The sequence below is a fragment of the Petaurus breviceps genome, unplaced genomic scaffold (genome assembly GCF_028583685.1).
Source record: "Petaurus breviceps papuanus isolate PSGF00001 unplaced genomic scaffold, PetGlider_PUasm1.0 175, whole genome shotgun sequence".
Lineage (NCBI taxonomy): Eukaryota > Metazoa > Chordata > Mammalia > Diprotodontia > Petauridae > Petaurus > Petaurus breviceps.
This window is the reverse complement of record NW_027185764.1, coordinates 29,123,411-29,141,422: the sequence shown is the minus strand read 5'-3', so window position 1 is coordinate 29,141,422 and position 18,012 is coordinate 29,123,411. Positions and strand designations below refer to the sequence as shown.

Sequence of the window (18,012 nt, the reverse complement as noted above, 5' to 3'; positions counted from 1 at the left end):
TTGGAGGCAAAGGAGATTAAGTGACTTGTCCAGGGTCACACAATTAGTGTCTGAAGCTGGATTTGAATTCAGGTCCTCCTGACTCCAGGGCTGGTGCTCTATTCATTGTACCACCTAGCTGCCCCAAAGAAGCTAAATATAGTCTTATTAAAAGTCTATCAAGCAGAAGATGGGATCACAGAGTCAGAACAGGAAAGGTCTATAGACACCATCTAGTCTAACCTCCTCATTTGTCTGATGAGAAACTGGGGCTCAAAGTCATTCAGATGACTTGCTCAGGGTCACACTCGCCTAGTCTGTCAGACACAAGATCTGAACGTGCACCTTCCTGATTCGAAGGTTAACTCTTTATCTGCCCTGTCACACTGCCTCTGCTGCGTGATCCAGAACGGAAAAAACTTACAGCTTCTTTACACAACTTCGTGTCTCGTGGGGAAGATGCCACTTCCTCCATGACCTTGAGAGCTCTGTCCAGATACCCCGGAGTCCACATTAAAGGCATGTCCCGGAACACAGCCCGCAGCCCTTGGCTCAATTCCACTTTCCCTGTCGTGCAAAAGAAAGAAAGATGAGAGAGGCATGTTCAGCAACCTCAGCTGCAGCTGCCAAAATCCCACCCGTCATTGAAGCTCTTCATGAAGGCTGCCTCCACCAAGATGTCTTCCTCTCCTCCCCATGAGATCACTGATCTCTTCCCCCTTTAAGCCTCCATAATAACGAGTTCTTACTTTTCTTATGGTGCCTCCCACCTTCTGCCTCATATTATAGTTAAGTTACCTGTGTCCTCATCTTGTTGCCCCTATTACTGTCTATTTTTTTTGAAAAAACTTATTTACTTTTAGTTTTCAACATTCACTTTTATAAGATTTTGAGTTCCAACCCCTCCCTCCCCCCCAAGAGGGCATGCAATCTGATGTAGACTATACATATACAAGCATATTATACATATTTCCACATTAGTCATGTTGGACAAGAAGGATCAGAACAAGAGGGGAAAACCGCAAGAAAGAAAAAATAAACAAAAAAAGAGAAAATAGTACGTTTCAGTCTGCATCCAGACTCCATAGTTCTTTCTCTGGATGTGTTTAGCCATTTTCCATCATGGGTCTTTCGGAATTGTCTTAGATCACTGTATTGCTGAGAAGAGTTAAGTCTATCAAAGTTGGTCATCGTCCAATGTGGCTGTTACTGTGTACAGTGTTCTCCTGGTTCCTCTCATTTCACTCAAAATCAGTCCATTTAAGTCTTTCTAGGTTTTTCCGAGGTCTGCCTGCTCATCCTTTCTTATAGTACAACAGTATTCCATTACATTCAGACACCACAACTTGTTCAGCCATTCCCCGACGGCAGTCTAAATGTACCTCTTGAGGACAGGATCCAGGCTCTGTCTAGATGCCCAGGGGCACCTCGCACAGAGTAGACATGCCCCTAATTTGCTCAGTGCCTAGGGATGTGTGTTCTAAGGTCAAAAATAAGGAAGCACGAGCAGAGGCAGATTAGACATGCTCTTAGAAGCTCTGTCAAGTGTGGCAATGCTGTTCTCCCTTCCCTCCCACCCTTCCGTTTCGCTGGTTTCAAAACTCCTAGAACAATGCACAGCATAGTTTTTACATAGGATAACTAGTTTAACATACATACGTATCTTAACACATCTGACAAAGTTACATTCGTAAGGTTTCCTTTTCTATTATTAACTTTCAGTCATTTTTCAGTCCTGTCTGACTCTTCCTGATCCCATTTGGGGTTTTCTTGGCAAAGATCCTGGAGTGGTTTGTCACTTCATTCTCTAGCTCATTTTACAGATGAGGAAATGGAGACAAACAGGGTCAAGTGACTTATCCAGGGTCACACAGCTAGGAAGTGTCTGAGGCCACACTGGAGCTAAGGTCTTCCTGACTCCAGGTCCCGGTCCTCTTTCCAATGGGCCACCTGGCTGCCCTACTATGAACTAATATTTAGTAAATGTGTTTGCTTTGTAGGAAAGCCTTTCATCAACCCCAGAATTCATCAGGTATTTTTCTCTATTACGAACTCCCTGACAATGAGTAAGAGACAACTTCTCATATTCATCAGATTTCTAAGGTTTCTCTTAGATACTAATTTTTTGTTGCTGAGTAACATTTAACTTGTGGTAGGACATGTCATATTTGCTGGATCAGCAAGGTTTTTCTTCCAGTGTCAACTCTCCTGTGTTGGGAAAAACCCCCAAAACCTACTGCCCTGTTGACACCATAATATGAACGTACAACAAGTTGAAAGTGTGCTAAGCCATTTCCAAATTTCTCTGTTAGGCTGGTCATAATATTCACTTATGGAGATTCATTTAATAATAAACTGGTGATCAATTTTCACTTGCTCAAAAAAGTATCCAGTGAAAGGTCACTGATCTATCTGAACCATGTCTTCTCTAAAAAAAAATCTTGAAATAGGGCCTGGTAGTGATGTATACTGGAATGAGTACTGGCTATAGAATCAGAGACCTGAGTTCAAATCCTGCTTTGACATTTACTAACTGTGGACCCTGGGCAAGGCCCTCAACCCCCTGGGACTCAGTTTCCTCATCTGTAAAATGAGGGAGCTAGACTACATGGCCTCTGAGACCCTTTTTTGCTCTATATCTATGATCCTCTAAATGTAAATGAGGACTTTTTTGGTGTGTTTGTTCAGAGAGCATTTCAGTAAAAGTGACTCCATGCTTTCCTCTGGGAACTCATGGCATTGTACAACAGCATTCAATGACAGGAAATCATCGCTGCTCACTCACACTCCCCAGGCTGCAAGGAGAGGGTGCCTTTTCCCACCCTTTTGGAACACAAAATAAAAGTACATTATTCTTAACCTTCCCCCTTCAAAAATAAAAGAATCATCCATTGGCTAAAGGCCAGAAATCCAGGTTCAAGTTCAGAGGAAGAGAAAGCCCTATCGAGGCTTTGGGATCAAGGTATTGGCAGAGAGACACTGACTGAGTCTTTGGCTGAAAATGCAGCCTGGTGAGGGCAGGACAGTCATAGGGTGACTCTGGGATCAAAGGGACAGAGGACCTTTGTCTTAGATGGTCTGAGGGACTGTTAGTCCTTACACCAGAGGGGTCCATAGCCTCCTTTGGCACCCTCCTGACAGCCCTCCTTTTGGAAGAAGAAACATTTCATATGATTACCTGAGATGTGAGCATTCTGGGAAAAGGTGCTACACATCTTCACAAACAGCTTTTATGGAGGTGACCGCTCCTCCTCGGGCGGTGGTTGATGTTCAGTCATTTTTAGTCGTGTCTGACTCATCCTGACCCCGTCTGGGATTTTCTTGGCAGATACTAGAATGGTTTGCCATTTCTTTCTCCAGCACATTTTGTAGATGAGAAAACTGAGGCAAACAGGGTTAAGTGACTTGCCCAGGGTCACACCGCTAGGAATTCTCTGAGGACAGATCTGACCTCAGGAAGATGAGTCTTCCTGACTCCAGGTAAGGCACTTTGTCCACTGAGCTATGCATCAGTGCTAGGGTACTGACGACCAACTCAGACTAGGCTGGCCTGACTTAGTGCTAATCAGACAGCTTTGTTTTACTTTTACTAAGAAAGAACATTTGAAAAAGACTACAGAAGGAAGCACGCGTACAAAGCTCATCAGGCTGCAGCTAAATTTAGGCCTGCCAGGTGTTTGGGGCTGGACAGCCGCCGCCACCACCATTGCTGCTACCGCCACTGAGGCGTCTCTCACTCCTAGGGAGGCCGCCGAGGCGTCTCTCACTCCTAGGGAGGCAGCTTCAGCGGCTGTTGGCAAAGCTGCACGCTGCATGGCATGGCAGTAAATAGCACTGGTGTCAAGAGATCAGGGATATTGCCCCAAGACAACAAAACACATTTTCTATGACCCAGTAGCTTCCTGAATAATCTATACTATGTAAAAGGTCTTGAATGCCAACCTGAGGGCAAAAGGGAAAATCATTACTTAGATCAATATCAGCAGGGATGTTGAGGGGAGAGTTGGGGGCTGGTGGGGAGAGAACAGGGGTTGAGGAGAAGGAGGGGAGGATGGGATGGGGGAGAACCACCCATGGAAAATTTGTTTAAAAAAAAAAAGCCAACTTTTGAGTCCTGTTTTGACAGAATCTAAAGTTCTTCTCTCTCCATCAGACTCCATCAGAATCAGGTACCAGATTATGCCACTACACATTTAATTCAGAAAGACCACCTTCAAAACAAGTCAAGCTGTAACACCTTGGATGTCTTTCGGAAAGCTCAAATTAGCACCAGGGGAAGCAGAAGGGCCAGTGGCCCAAAGTACACATTTACTTAACTGTCTGTCTATTTGAGGCACCTACTGGGATGGGAAGAACATGCCTGTTTCATCATCTTTCAATTAGGAGAAAGGTGTTTTAAAAATTACCAAAAGACATAATTGGTACAACTTGTAGGTAAACAACCTCATGGGGTCCCTGTTTTTTGTGAACTATGAAGTGGTGTGCGTCAGGTTGAAACCAGACTGTGAGGTGAACGGGATGTTGTAGTCACCTGTTTGTATTTCCTCGTGAGGGGCAGTTAGGTGGTGCAGTGGACAGAGTGATGGACTTGAAGTCCCATCTTCCTCAGTTCAAATCCGGTCTCAGCCACTTACTATGTGACCCTGGGAAAGTCACTTAGCCCTGCTTGCCTCAATTTCCTCATCTGTGAAATGAGCTGGAGAAGGAAATGGTAAACCACTCCAGTCTCTTTACCAAGAAAATCTCAACTAGGGTCACAAAGAGTCAGATATGACTGAAATAACTGAACAATAACAACTTCCTTGCTTGCTTGGTAAAGTCAGATAAAGTGCTGGATTTAGAGTTGGGGAGATCTTGGTTCAAATCCTGCCTCAAAAATTTATCAGCCGGGACACTGGCCAAATCATTTAACCTCACAAGACCTCAGTTTCCTTATCTGTAAAATGAGAAGATTGCCTGAGATGGCTTCTGAGGTCTCTCTACCAGCTGTAAATCTGTGATACCAGGGGTTATATTGGACTTCAAGTGAATCCAAGAAATGCTAAGTCATCAGAAAGGTTACTGACTGAGCAAAAATCCAGAATTGCAAGAACAGATGAATGGGGTCCACAGATCCCATATGGGTGAATTCAAAATTCTGCTTAGGTATGTTTAGGAGAAATGATGTCATTCTCCTTTACGTCCAAGGGAGGGGAGAACAGGTAAAAGTAGGGCCACTGCCAGGTGAGAAGGGATCAGAATAGTTTCCCTAGATATAGAAGAATTAACAGAATAATAATTATAATAAATACGTTAAATGTTATAAATAATATTCATTATAACCCTAGCTGATATTATACAGGCCATCAGAGTTTTCAAAGTGCTGTCCTCACATTGTCTTAATTTGACTCTCACAACAGCCCTGTGAGATACCCCCATCTTGTAGGTGAATTGATAAATTGAGGATAAATGATTCGCACAAAGTCACAAAGTGATCTGAACCTTGTTCTTCTCTACTCCATGTCCAGCACTCCTATCTGTCACACTGAGCTACCTTTCTAATACAGGAAAGCCGAGTAAGTTTTGAGTTACCTGGTTTGAGCCTGGGCAAATCTCTTTCATATTCACTCTTGCCTATTCTATAATTCCTGAATTTATATCTGAAATGGAGGTTCAGGAAGCAGGGAAGTTTGCTGAGAATTCTGGGGTGGAAAGATGCAGTACCTTGAAGAGGCGTGGCTCCAAGGAAGTGACCATGAGCCAGCAAATCTTAGGTCTCTACAGCTGGATCCTGGCATTCTTTATAGCTCATCAGGAGGGAACCTCCTCTTGAACTGCTACTCTTCCAATGGAATATGGATGGCCAATGGGGCGCCATATTGTTTTACCCCAACATCAAGCCATCACAGTCATAAATCAACTGCTTCAGGTCAAGTCAGAGCATCCTGAATCAACTAGGCTACTTCTGCCTCAGATGAAGGGTGCTATGGTATAATGGTAAGAGTGTTAGACTTGGAGTGAAGAGGACCTGGGTTTAAATGCTGCTTCCTGTACCTACTAGTTGTGAGACCTGGGGAAGTTATATAACTTCTCCCAGACTCAATCTCCTTATCTGTAAAATGAGAATAACAACACTATCTATCACATAGCGTGGCAGTGAGGAACAAAGGAGAAAACGTCTGTAAAATGCTTTGTAAACCTTAAAATTGTTATATTAGTGTGAGCTATTGAGGATTTTTACCCTCAAAGTGTGACTTCTCACATCTGAGTGTCAACTGAGAATAATTTGTTATAATAACAATGACAGCTAGCATTTGTGTAGAGCTTTAGGGTTTGTGAAGCATTGTACATATGTTCTCTCCTTTGATCCTCACAACAACCCTGTGAAGTTGGTACTGTCATCACCCCCATTTTACAGTCAAGGAAACTGAGTCTGAGAGTTAGTTAAGTGACTTGTCCAGGGTCTCATGGCTACTAAGTTTCTGGGGTGGAATTTGAACTCAGGTCTTCCTGATTCTTGAGTTTTGTGCTCTATCCACTGCATCAGTTTGCTGTTTCATAAATATAGTTATAAATTCTCAATTTTCTAGCTTTTCCTGAAGTATAGGTTCAAAAAAATTGATTAAATTTCTTAAGTATTAGAAAATATAAACATAGGCTAATCCTTAATATTTTAGAACATGCCATGAAATGCTGGGGAAGCTGGTGGAGCTGTGGATAGAGCATTGGGCCTGGAGTCAGGAAGACTCCTCTTCCTGAGGTCAAATCTGGCCTAAGACACTTACTGGCTGTGTGACCCTGGGCAAGTTACCTCACTCTGTTTGCCTTAGTTTCCTCATCTGTAAAATGAGCTGGAGAAGGAAATGGCATTTCACCCCAGTATCTTTGTCAAGAAAACACCAAATGGGGTCATGAAGAGTCGGACATGACTGAAAACGACTAAACAACAACATGAAAATATTAAGGCTATAGGGGACTTCAGAAACCTTGATCTCGGTCACTTCTCTTTTTATAGATGAGGCAAGAAGTCTTGAAAAGTTGCAAGAAAAGTTTACAAACAAGTTATTGGGATGGTGAGGACTAGAACTCGGGTCTCTTGAACAAATCCAGAGCTCATCCTACTATATTACAATTTCCTTACATTTTAAGTTTCTGAGTGTTTGCTGGCCCATATTAATCAGACCAGTGGGGGTCACTTTTAAACAACATAAAGAATCACCCTATCACACCGACTCTTTCTGAAGAATTTAGGACTGTTGGAGCTTGATCTCATTTGGCACTATGGCTTAGCACCGCTACATTTTAAATAACCTCTATTTAACTCTATAAAGACCTCAATCCTATCAATAGTGTATTTCTATGTCTGTGACCAAATTTCTATGTCTGTGACCAATCCACCCTTGGTCCTGTAGCCAAAGCATGTTCGAATTTCACTGGAGAGCTGAATTCAAATGAGATTAGTAGGAAACTAGAAGAATGGTGCCAACTATGTTATCAGGAAAAGAAAAAAAAACACAGGTTATAAACACAACTCACCCAGAAGTGCATAGCCGTACAACTGGGAACTCAAGTACACAGTGTTCTCCTGTTTAAGGCCCAGAAGTAATAAGGATGCTCCAAAATTTTTCTCCTCCTCCCACTGCAAGAAAGCACATGGGTAAATGCTGTTGGTCAGCAATGTTTGCTTGAAATGCTGACAGCCTATTCTCTCTCCCTCTCCCAGTCTCTCTTTCTCTTTCTCTCTCTCCCTCCCCTCCCCCCCCTCTCTCTCATACATACACACATAAACACACACATATACAGTGGCATGAAGGAGCAAACAACTGAATTCTTATACAATTCAGTAAGCATGACAATGCCTCCTCTTAATAGCTTGTTAAAATAAATCCAACCACTAGATTGCTTTTAAGGGGATATATGCCTTTCAGAAACAAATTCAAACAAATTAGGCAGGCAGAAACATTTAGCAATAGTTTCCTTCAGTTGAGAGTGTAAAATTATAGGTGACTAAAACTGAAGCCAGTCAATAGGAGAGGAAATCAACCAGGGGACTCAATGGAGACACTGTGACACAGGGGACATCATATCAGAGTCCCTAGGCTAGCAAAGGTATGAAGTGATGTGGCTGCTGTGAAATCAGTTCACATATAAGAATCCAGGCTGGCTGGATTTGCAGAAAAAGTCAGGAAACACAGCCAAACTTGTTCTGATCCAGGGGTGCTGCACATGTATTAGGAATAAGGCAGAGGAGTGAATAGTGCTTCTAGGCTGCAATTCTGGTCAGAGCAAGAGAACCAAGGTTTCTCGTGCACTATCCTAGAAAAACTCTGGCCTTTGAAAAATCTTGGTTTTATCACTGGGGGCACACTCTCTGGCAATGTAGAAATTAATATATATATATTTATATAATTCTTAGCCTATAAATAATATAATATAAAATAACAGAATTCTTAGCCTATAAATAATAATTTATATAGTTATTTAGCCTTGGCTAAAAAAAAATATATAGTTTGGAGGCCAAATCATTTGGTGATGAGTCAACTACACATTTAGCTAAGCTGGTTCTTAGGACACACAATCCATCCTTGGTCCTGTAGCCAAAGCATTACCCACTCACACGAACTACCAGAATTCACATTTCACAGGCATAGCCTCTAAGAAGCTAATGTTGCTTCTATACCAACACCAGCATTCTGTAGATCTTTCAAATTTAGTTTAACATTGGTGTCATTTTTCATGCTTCTTCAATATTTGGAATGATTATTTCAAGAAGGAAAAGTATCCCAAGTATATGGGCTTGGAATAGATAATGTGATTAAGTGTGCCTAACTCATAAGCCATTTGGTTTTCAAAAACAGTTTGATATTGACTTGTAAATTGAGTGAGAAGTGAGCCTGGTGAGATTTTACTTTGAAAAATTTAGTTATTAAATGATTGATTATTGTATTAGGGCCTTTTTATTTTCCTTTTCTGGTTCTGAGTGATAAGGAAAATAGAAGGCAAAAATAAAAATGGAATTTGAAAAAACTAAGATCTGTAACTAAATATTTAATTATTTGAGACTTTCTAAAACATTAATGACCCAGAAATAATCCTAAACATCAATAACACTTTAAAAAATGCTATTAACCACTTATCTGCAACATCATATCTTTAAAAGAGTTCAGTCTAGTTTTCCGACATTTGTAGCCAACCTGTGTTAATTTTAACAATGTACAGAAGTAACGGGTATGAAGTACCATTCAAGCCCAATCCATTTGCTAAGGTATACAGTTTCTATTTATTGGAACCAGGAACAAAAGAAATCTGTTTTCTCTTTCCATCTTAATCTTCTGTTTTTTTAGCCAAACACAAATGTTTGCCACTCTGACTCCATCAGCATCCACTATCTGGCTTTTCTCATGCTTAAAGGATTTAACAAGGAACACTTACGCTGAATTCTGACTTCTTTGCTAGACACTGGTATAAAACATAGAGAGAGAGCAGCTGAGTGGAGGGCGTGTCAAAGTCTTCCTGCAGCATGATCTGGAAAACCACTGCTAAAGCACCTGGTCAGGACAAAAGTGAATCAGACTTCAAGTAAGACCATCAAAAACTGGTATTTATCAATAGGTCAGTCAACAAATGTTTACTGAGTACTATTATGTTCTGGGCATTGTGCTAAGTGTTGGGGACTCACCCCCCAATAAAAAAACAAAACCAAAACCCCAAAACCAGTTCTTGCCCTAAGGGAACTTGCCTTCCAATTATTCTATAATTAAAAAAAAATAATTCTAATAATAGTTAGTTGGCATGGTGGATAGAGCGCTGCACCCAGAGCCAGAAAGACCTGAGTTCAAATGTGACCTTAGATAATGACTAGCTGTGTGACCTTGGGCAAGTGATTTAACTGCCATGTGCCTCAGTTTCTTCATCTGTAAAATCAGGATAATAATAATGTTAATACCTACTTATTAGGGTTGTTGTGAGTTCAAAATGAAATAGTATTTGTAAAGTGTTTCATAAATCACAAAGCACTATAAAACCATTAGTTATGATGAGGATAAGGATGGTGATGATGAAAGGGTTTTCATAGTAGCCCTGGACTCTGAGCTCAAGAGCCCTGAGGACAGCAGTGACCCAAACCAGGAGCCTTAGAGCAGCTTCTGTGGTCGCTGTCCAGGGTAGCAACCACTATGGAGATGAAGCTTAGCAACTAAAGCTACAGTTGCAATAACCTCCACTTTCTCAGTGGTCGTCGTTCCTGGAGATTTAGAAAATAAAATTCCTGACACCAAAGTCCTTGGCACTGTCAAAAGGTTCAACAATATACATGGTTTTATCAACAGAAGTGACCCTAAAAAAAGATATCATCTAGCTAAGGGTCACTGGGCTGTTCTATCTGATTTGCAGCAGAAACCTCATATGTCTAGTCTCCCTCAATTAGAACTGTGAGTTCTTTGAGGACCTTAACTATTTGTATCTCTAGTACTTAGTACGGTGTCTTGTACATATGTTGTTGTGGTTCAATTATTTGATAGTCCCGACTCTTTGCGACCCCATTTGGAGTTTTCTTGGCAAAGATGCTAGAGTGGTTTGCTATTTCCTTTGTCAGCTCATTTTATAGATGAGGAAACTGAGACCTGCCCAGGATCACACAGTTAATAAGTGTCTGAGTTCAGATTTGAACTCCAGTCTTCCTGATTCCAGGCTAGGTGCTATATTCACTGCACCATCTTGCTGTGTCTTGTATATAGTAAGCACTTAATAAATTCATTTTTATTCATTTTTATTAAAATATTATATAAATACATAGCATTATTATCAGCTAAAGAAACTGAGTCAGAAAAAAAGGAAGTATGTATCCCTCACTCTAGTGGAATAAAGAGATCAGATTTTCTGCCTGCCATATTGGAGCTGTCTCTACCACCCAAGTGGATTCCCTTCCTACTTCTGGAGCAGTGAAGAATGGCAGAGGAAATTTTAAACAACTTCCCTTGGAAAAATGTAATGGGAATGCAAATTTGGAAGATCTTCCCTGCCCCTAGGCTAAAATGCACCTGAAGCCTAGGGAGGGAGGCTTGTTTTTCAGTAGATACTTCTTGATTGGTCAGTGAGTCAATAAGGTTGTTACATTCTCTGAGCCAGGAGAAGGCTATATAAGCCCTGATGTGTAGCTTTGTTTTGGGACTCACTTTGAGAAGTGTTCTGTGATTTGATCTGAATTCTGGGAAGCCGTTGTTGAGAGTCCCCCGGCTTTGAAAAACCCAGATGTGGAAACCCAGATGTTGACTGGGTATGGATGTAATGGTTGGACAGTTTGGAAAGCTGTCTACTTGATCTGTTAATGTCTTAATAATTCTGTCTGTATATTTTGAAGTTTGGGGTGCTGACCTTTTTCCCCTGAACAAGGTAAATGATATATGTCTGACTGATTAAAGTAAGCTTGTTAACCCATTTTGAGTTGCTTTCCTTTAACAAAGCAGATCCAAGAACCCGTATGGGCAGCAAACCCTGAGGACGCGCTTGGGGTGCTTGCCGCTACAAAAAGTCACTCCCCCCTCTAGCCCTCAGTTTCCTCATATGTAAAATGAGGGATTGCCCTGGATGGTCTCAAATGTTCCTTTAAGCTCAAATCTATGATTCTCAGTTAAAAAATGGGTGGTTAAAAAAATAAGGCATGGATAATTCTGTTTCAAAGATGAGGAAGAAGGGAGAAGTGCTTTTATAAATCTTAAGTCCCTGGAGGGTGGGGAAGAATCTAACACAAAGATGTTTGTTTCCACATAAATGCTGATCATAGGAGACCACACCTTGGGCAATTTTATCTTCCCTAGATATTCCACAACACAAACGTTCAAACAGTTCCCCCTTTAGGAACACATTCTCAAATTAGTGGATACTGCTATTGATTTAAAATGCAGTGCTTGCACAAAAGTAGATGAATGTTGTCCAGTCACTGATGTGGTGGTTTGGGTTCTCGATTTTTTTTATATGATCATAATTTTACTAGGTTTGTATTTAATTGCAGCTGTTCAAAGTCAGGTTTCTTTACAAATGTTGTGGCTGCTTAGAATATCTCCATGAGGAAGAACTTTCTGCAATTTATTGGGCAAATAAGGAAACTGAGGAAGGGATGGTCAATAACCACTGTTATTGATGTTGGTTTTTTTGTTGTTGTTGTTCAGTCATGTCCAATTCTTCCTGACCCCATATGGAGTTTTCTTTGAAAAGATGCTGGAGGGGTTTGCTATTTCCTTCTCTAGCTCTTTTTAAAAGTGAGGAAAGTAAGGTAAACAGGGTGAAGTGACTTGCCCAGGGTCACATAGCTAGTAAGTGTCTGAGGTCAAATTTGAACTCAGGAAGTGGAGTCCAGGCCCAGCGCTCTTCATAGGTATAGAGCTAGTAAATCTGTGACAAGATAAGGGATGGAAGTGATAAGGATTAAAAATAAAGACAAACTAGACACTCAATTAGTAAAAAATGTATAGTATTTTGTTTTATAGGTTACTTATATATTATATTTATATATATTTTAATTATATATAATTATAAATATAATATATATTATACAAATATATTACATTTATAGATTATTATAGAAACACATGTGTTTTGTGGATAATACTGTATTTTAGTACAACCAAGATCATGTTTTTTAATTTTTAGTTTGTTTCTATTGTATTCTTTTGGCTTAGATTCTCTATCTTAATCAGCCTGGCCAATGAAATTAAGTTGTCCTGTACAATCAACTTCATGTTGCCAGCAGCTCTATAGAACTTTGGTAGTTCATGCTGTAGTTTTTACTGAATGGAATTAACAGATAATAATTTAGTGCTCTACTGTTTCCAAAGTCAATCCATTCATCAAGCAATCGCTAATTATTTATTAAGTGGTTACTCTGTGCACAGAACTGGGCAAAAGTCTGGGGCCCCACATAAAAGAATGCAATAATCCCTACTCTCAAAGTGTTTACATTTTACCAGAAACACACACACACACACACACACACACACACAGAGTTTCTCAGGAAGTTCACAGTCCAATGGGAGAGACAACTTCACACCAGACTAATGCAGTAGGAAGACTGGTCTTCCTGCCACAAGTCTGCCCACACCCACCAATCCACCACTCAGTTATCAAAGGGCTCTTCTTCTAAAGCACAGGTCTGACCACATTTGGCTTTTCAAGTCCTTCATAACTTTCTACCTTTCCAGTCTTCTTGTATTCTATGATCTGGTGACTTTGGCCTCCTTGCTGTTCCTTGCACAAAGATATTCCATCGCCCAGCTTGGCTCATTCTCGCTGGCTGTCCCTCAGGCCTGGAACTCATGTCACCTCCACCTCCCAGCTTCTTCTGGGTCTTAGCTAAAGTGCTACTGTCTACAAGCCCCCTTTTCCAGCCCTCTTCAAAGTTAGTGCCTTCCTTCTGAGATGATCTGTAATCTCATCCTGCTTATATCTTATTTATATGTGGTTGTCTGTAGGTTGTCTCTCCCAGTAGACTGTGGGCTTCTTGGCAACAGACTATTTTTGGCCTTTCTTCAAATCCTTCTTAGCACAGGGCCTGGCATATAGTAGGCACTCAATAAATGCTTGCTGACTAGACTTACTTCTTGTGAAACCTTGGCAAGACACTTTTTTGGGTCTCAGCTTCCTCATCTATAAAATGAAGGTGTTAGATTAGATGATCCCCTGAGATTTCTTTTAGCTTTAATTCCAAAGATTATGATTAGAGCCTCCATTGTATCACACATGTGCACTGGGATATGTGTGTGTTTCCTGTCCTTTTTCCATCCATATCCCACCCCTACCACCATCATCCTCCTCCCCTTTCCTTCACTGTCACTAGAAATAATTGCTATTTATATCAAAGGCAAAGGATGACAAGTAACATTCCTGGTGATGTCAGGAGAAAGTGAAGAAGTCTTTTAGTGCATTGGGTGAACCATTTTTGGCAAACCTATGGGAAGGCCTAGAGAAGAGTTGTTTGGGATGGGCAGGCATAGATGGTTTACAATCACTTGAGAGAATTTACAAATAGATGAGATCACAAATTTGTTGAGTATTTGTAATGAGAATGTAAATTTTAAAGATCTTCCCTGCCCCTAGGCTAAAGTGCACCTGAAGCCTGGGGAGGGAGGCTTGTTTTTCAGTAGATACTTCTTGATTGGCCAGTGAGTCAATAAGGTTGTTACCATTCTCTGAGCCAGGAGAAGGCTATATAAGCCCTGATGTGTAGCTTTGTTTTGGGACTCACTTTGAGAAGTGTTCTGTGATTTGATCTGAATTCTGGGAAGCCATTGTTGAGAGTCCCCCGGCTTTGAAAAACCCAGATGTGGAAACCCAGATGTTGACTGGGTATGGATGTAATGGATGGACAGTTTGGAAAGCTGTCTACTTGATCTGTTTCTGTCTTGATAATTCTGCCTGTATACTTTGAAGTTCGGGGTGCTGACCTATTTCCCCTGAACAAGGTAAACGATATATGGTCTGACTGATTAAAGTAAGTTTGTTAACCCATTTTGAGTTGCTTTCCTTTAACAAAGCAGATCCAAGAACCTGTATGGGTGGCAAACACTGAGGACGCTTGGGGTGCTTGCTGCTACGGTATTTCAGAGTTTTCAAAGCACTTTACAAACATTATTCTAGCCTGACAAGAGCCCTATGGAAAAGACATTACAGGTATCTTTGTCTCCATTCTACAAGCGAAGAAACTGAGGTTCAGACAAGTTAAGTGATTTGCCTGGTATCACATGGGTAGTATTAGAGCTTGGATTTGAATCCAGGCTCTCCATCTACTACTATATGCTGATTATTGAAATTTGCTGCTCATTATTACTGTCATTTCCATGCTAAATATTGTAATTTCCTGTTCATTATTATATGGTCTCCACTAAAGCCCTACCCTGGTGCCTCACAATGATGACCCTTAGCTAGGTTAGCAGAGTAGGTATTACCAAGCTAAAAAGGCCCTGAACACAGGCCCAGAGAAGAGACTGTTTTTATCTGAAAACAAACTCAGAGATAATTCAGTTTGGAGAGATTTATAATGAGAGTTGGGCACTAGGTATAGATTTTTTTTTTGAGTCAAAGGAGCTCATGAAGATTGTCTATCAAAGCATAGAGGAGCTGCCATTTTGAATTGCTGGAGGGTGCATCCACATAGGTCTTTCAATTATGGGTCATGGGTCTTCCAATTACTGAAGTCAAGAATGGGGTACAAGCCCATCTTCTTCCTTTGACCTTCTAGAAGGGAGGGGCAGGAACAGGCTTTGGGTTTAAGGTTATTTCATTATTTTATACTGACAGAACTTAATAACAAAATTTAAATTCAGAGGAGAAAGTGATGGTAGAGAGCCAAAACTAAAATCGGGTCCAATGCCCTCATTTTATAAATTAGGGAACTGAGACCCGGAGACATGAAATAACTCTGATTGCCCTACAATGAGTTATGGCTAAGGGTCTTGACTCCTAGATTCATCACCCTTCCCATCATACCATGGTTGACTGCTGCTTCTGGTTCATATTTAACATATGATAACAGATATGTATTTAAAAAAAAATAATTCCATTTATCTTTAAAGTCACTTCCAGTTTTAAATCTGTGCCCCTATGATCAGAAAACAAAATAAAGATCAACAATCACAGTATACAAACTTGCGATCCCAGTGAGCCAGGCAAGATAAAGTTTATTAAAATACATAGGCCTTTAACCTGAAAAACTGGGGTTGCAAACAAAGAGAAATGGTCTCAAGTTTCTAAAGGTGGTTTTACAGGTAAACAGCTTTTGATTAAATTCACCTGGCTGAACCAAGAGTCTGATACAGAAAATGAAGCCTGTGGTATACTGGAAATGGATCTCAGAACAGTGCCTGGCATGGAATCGGCATTTAGTGTGTGCCAGATGACTGATCTGCGCTGTAGGCTTGGCTCCACCACTCTCTAGACATGTGATCCTTCTTCTTCTGTTTGGTAGCATCTCCGTGACTTGGTTAAGTCACCTAATTTCTCTGAGCCAGTTTCCTCCTTTGTAACATGAAGAAGTCATACTAGATGGCTTCTGAGGTCCCTTCCAGCTCTAGATAATAGTGAATGTACACATTTATATAGCACTTTAAAGTCTGCAAAACACTTTATTTGCGTTATGAGGTGGCATCATAAATATATTACAGTCTAACTTATCTCAAGAGAGATATCACCTTCAGTTTTAAGACAATTATTTCAATGGGTCTAGATAAGCAGAACTTGCCACTCTTTAGATATGTAATCAGGGCTTGCTGCATAGAGTTTGAACCCTTGGAGATTTTATTATCCTCATTTTATGGACGGGGAAACTCTGATTTGTCCAGAGTCAAGTAGCTAAGACATATCTATCTGGGTGGGATACAAACTCATATCCTTCTGGAATCCAGGTTTGGCAATTCTACTCAATATACCACCTAGATGCCATCTCTGATTTGTTGACCTTGGGTGTATCACAGGGAATAACCTATGTAAACCTCAATTGTCTAATCAGCCAAATGGGAATATTTACTTTGATGTGACCTGCCCTCCTTCAAGGGGACTGCTTTGAGGAGCAAATCTGATAACATATATCAAAACTATAAAGTTACATACTGATGTAAGGAGTAAATACAACAATTTAGTTGAGAATAAAAAAACAAAAAAAGAAACAACTGATTCTTTGGTTCAGGGGTATTGGGCCACACGCTTCCTTACGCAGAGTATGTCCTCTAAGACACTGGATTTCTTACCTTCATAATTTTCTTTCTTTATAAAATAATCCATAAGTAAGTTGAATGTAAAGTTGTCTGGGAAAATTCCATATTGTACCTGAAACAAAGGAACAAAAAAAGATATGAAAGAAGAGAAAATAATCCACTTTGACTCAGCCTGAAATACAGGTTTACTACTTTGCACTCGAGAAATATCACCATTAAGCCCGAGGAAGCGATTTCACTGCAATCGTTTTGTGGCTCTTATGATGGGTCTGGATAAGCAGAGGTTGCTACTCTTTAAACTTGTAATCAGAGCTTGATGGTTAGAGTTAGACAAAGAGAGGGATGATGAGTGGTATCAGACATAAAACATTTAAATGTGAAAAGTAATGGCTAAGCCTACCACCACTTGATAGCTTTTTTTAAAAAAGCAGCAAGCTGATTCAGTGATTCTTCTTTGACAAGCACCCAATCAGAAGACCATGTGCAGAAACAGACTTCAAGTGACATCAACATCATAGCATTTGCAGGCTCTCTGATCAGCTTCAAAAGATCTCTCAGACTCCCAAAATCACAAACAAAAAAACCCAAACCCAACCAACCTAGGCGAAAAAGCTTTCAATACTACCTCTTACCAAGGTCATGGGATGCTGCATATAATAGCTGGTTTTACATAATAATAGCCTGGCTTTAGATTACATCTTTGATTTTTTCTTAAAATTATTATTTACCCAATAAGCCTGGTTTCAGTAGCTCTATGTCTTTTAAAAGTTCTGGTACGTGGTGACTGTTTATATTCCTTAAAACTCTCTGTCCTCTCTCTGCTATCTCCCATCTCTGTACCTTTAATCATACTGCATTCCTCCCTTCTCCCTCCCTTGGTTCCTTAATAATGGCGATAATAATAATAATTATAATGCTGATAATAATGCTAGTTGACATTTATACAGGGTGTCCCAAAAGTCTTGTGCAGTCATTAGCTTTAAGAACTTCAAGAAGAAAAAATGCTACCAACTTAAAAAACATTTGAAAGTATAATTATTTAAATTCTTTTACACCTAGTTTTGTGAATTTTGAATAAAAATTTTTAAATGTTAATTTTAATGAGGCAATTATGCATTCTTTGCATACATGACAGTTTCTGGATGACATTTTCTTAGACTGTTTAGAAAAGGTCCTCTTACTTGGCCTCAGTTACTTGATCTACTTCCATTAGACTTATTTCTTGTGCGGTCATGTCTCAAGGCTAGCATTATAAATGCAATGCTTTTAATCAATGAGGAGCAGTTGATACAAGGTTTTACATAGTTCCAGACGAATCCACGGGTGGTGCCAAACTCAACCAGAAGCAGGG

At 40.3% G+C, this 18,012-nt stretch overlaps 1 protein-coding gene across 1 annotated transcript in view; it reads right to left on the bottom strand.

Annotated features, from left to right (window-relative positions):
* Nucleotides 1–16,795, bottom strand: part of LOC138158772 (small ribosomal subunit protein mS27-like) — a 29,576-nt gene extending 12,781 nt beyond the window's left edge. The window contains exons 1-4 of the mRNA XM_069084981.1: nucleotides 16,695–16,795; nucleotides 9,391–9,506; nucleotides 7,495–7,597; nucleotides 404–546 (exon numbers count right to left, since the gene is read on the bottom strand). Coding sequence (XP_068941082.1) covers nucleotides 404–546; nucleotides 7,495–7,597; nucleotides 9,391–9,506; nucleotides 16,695–16,728 — 396 coding nt within the window. The 5' untranslated portion in view covers nucleotides 16,729–16,795. The remainder of the gene's footprint in view (nucleotides 1–403; nucleotides 547–7,494; nucleotides 7,598–9,390; nucleotides 9,507–16,694) is intronic.
* Nucleotides 16,796–18,012: the final 1,217 nt, after the last annotated feature.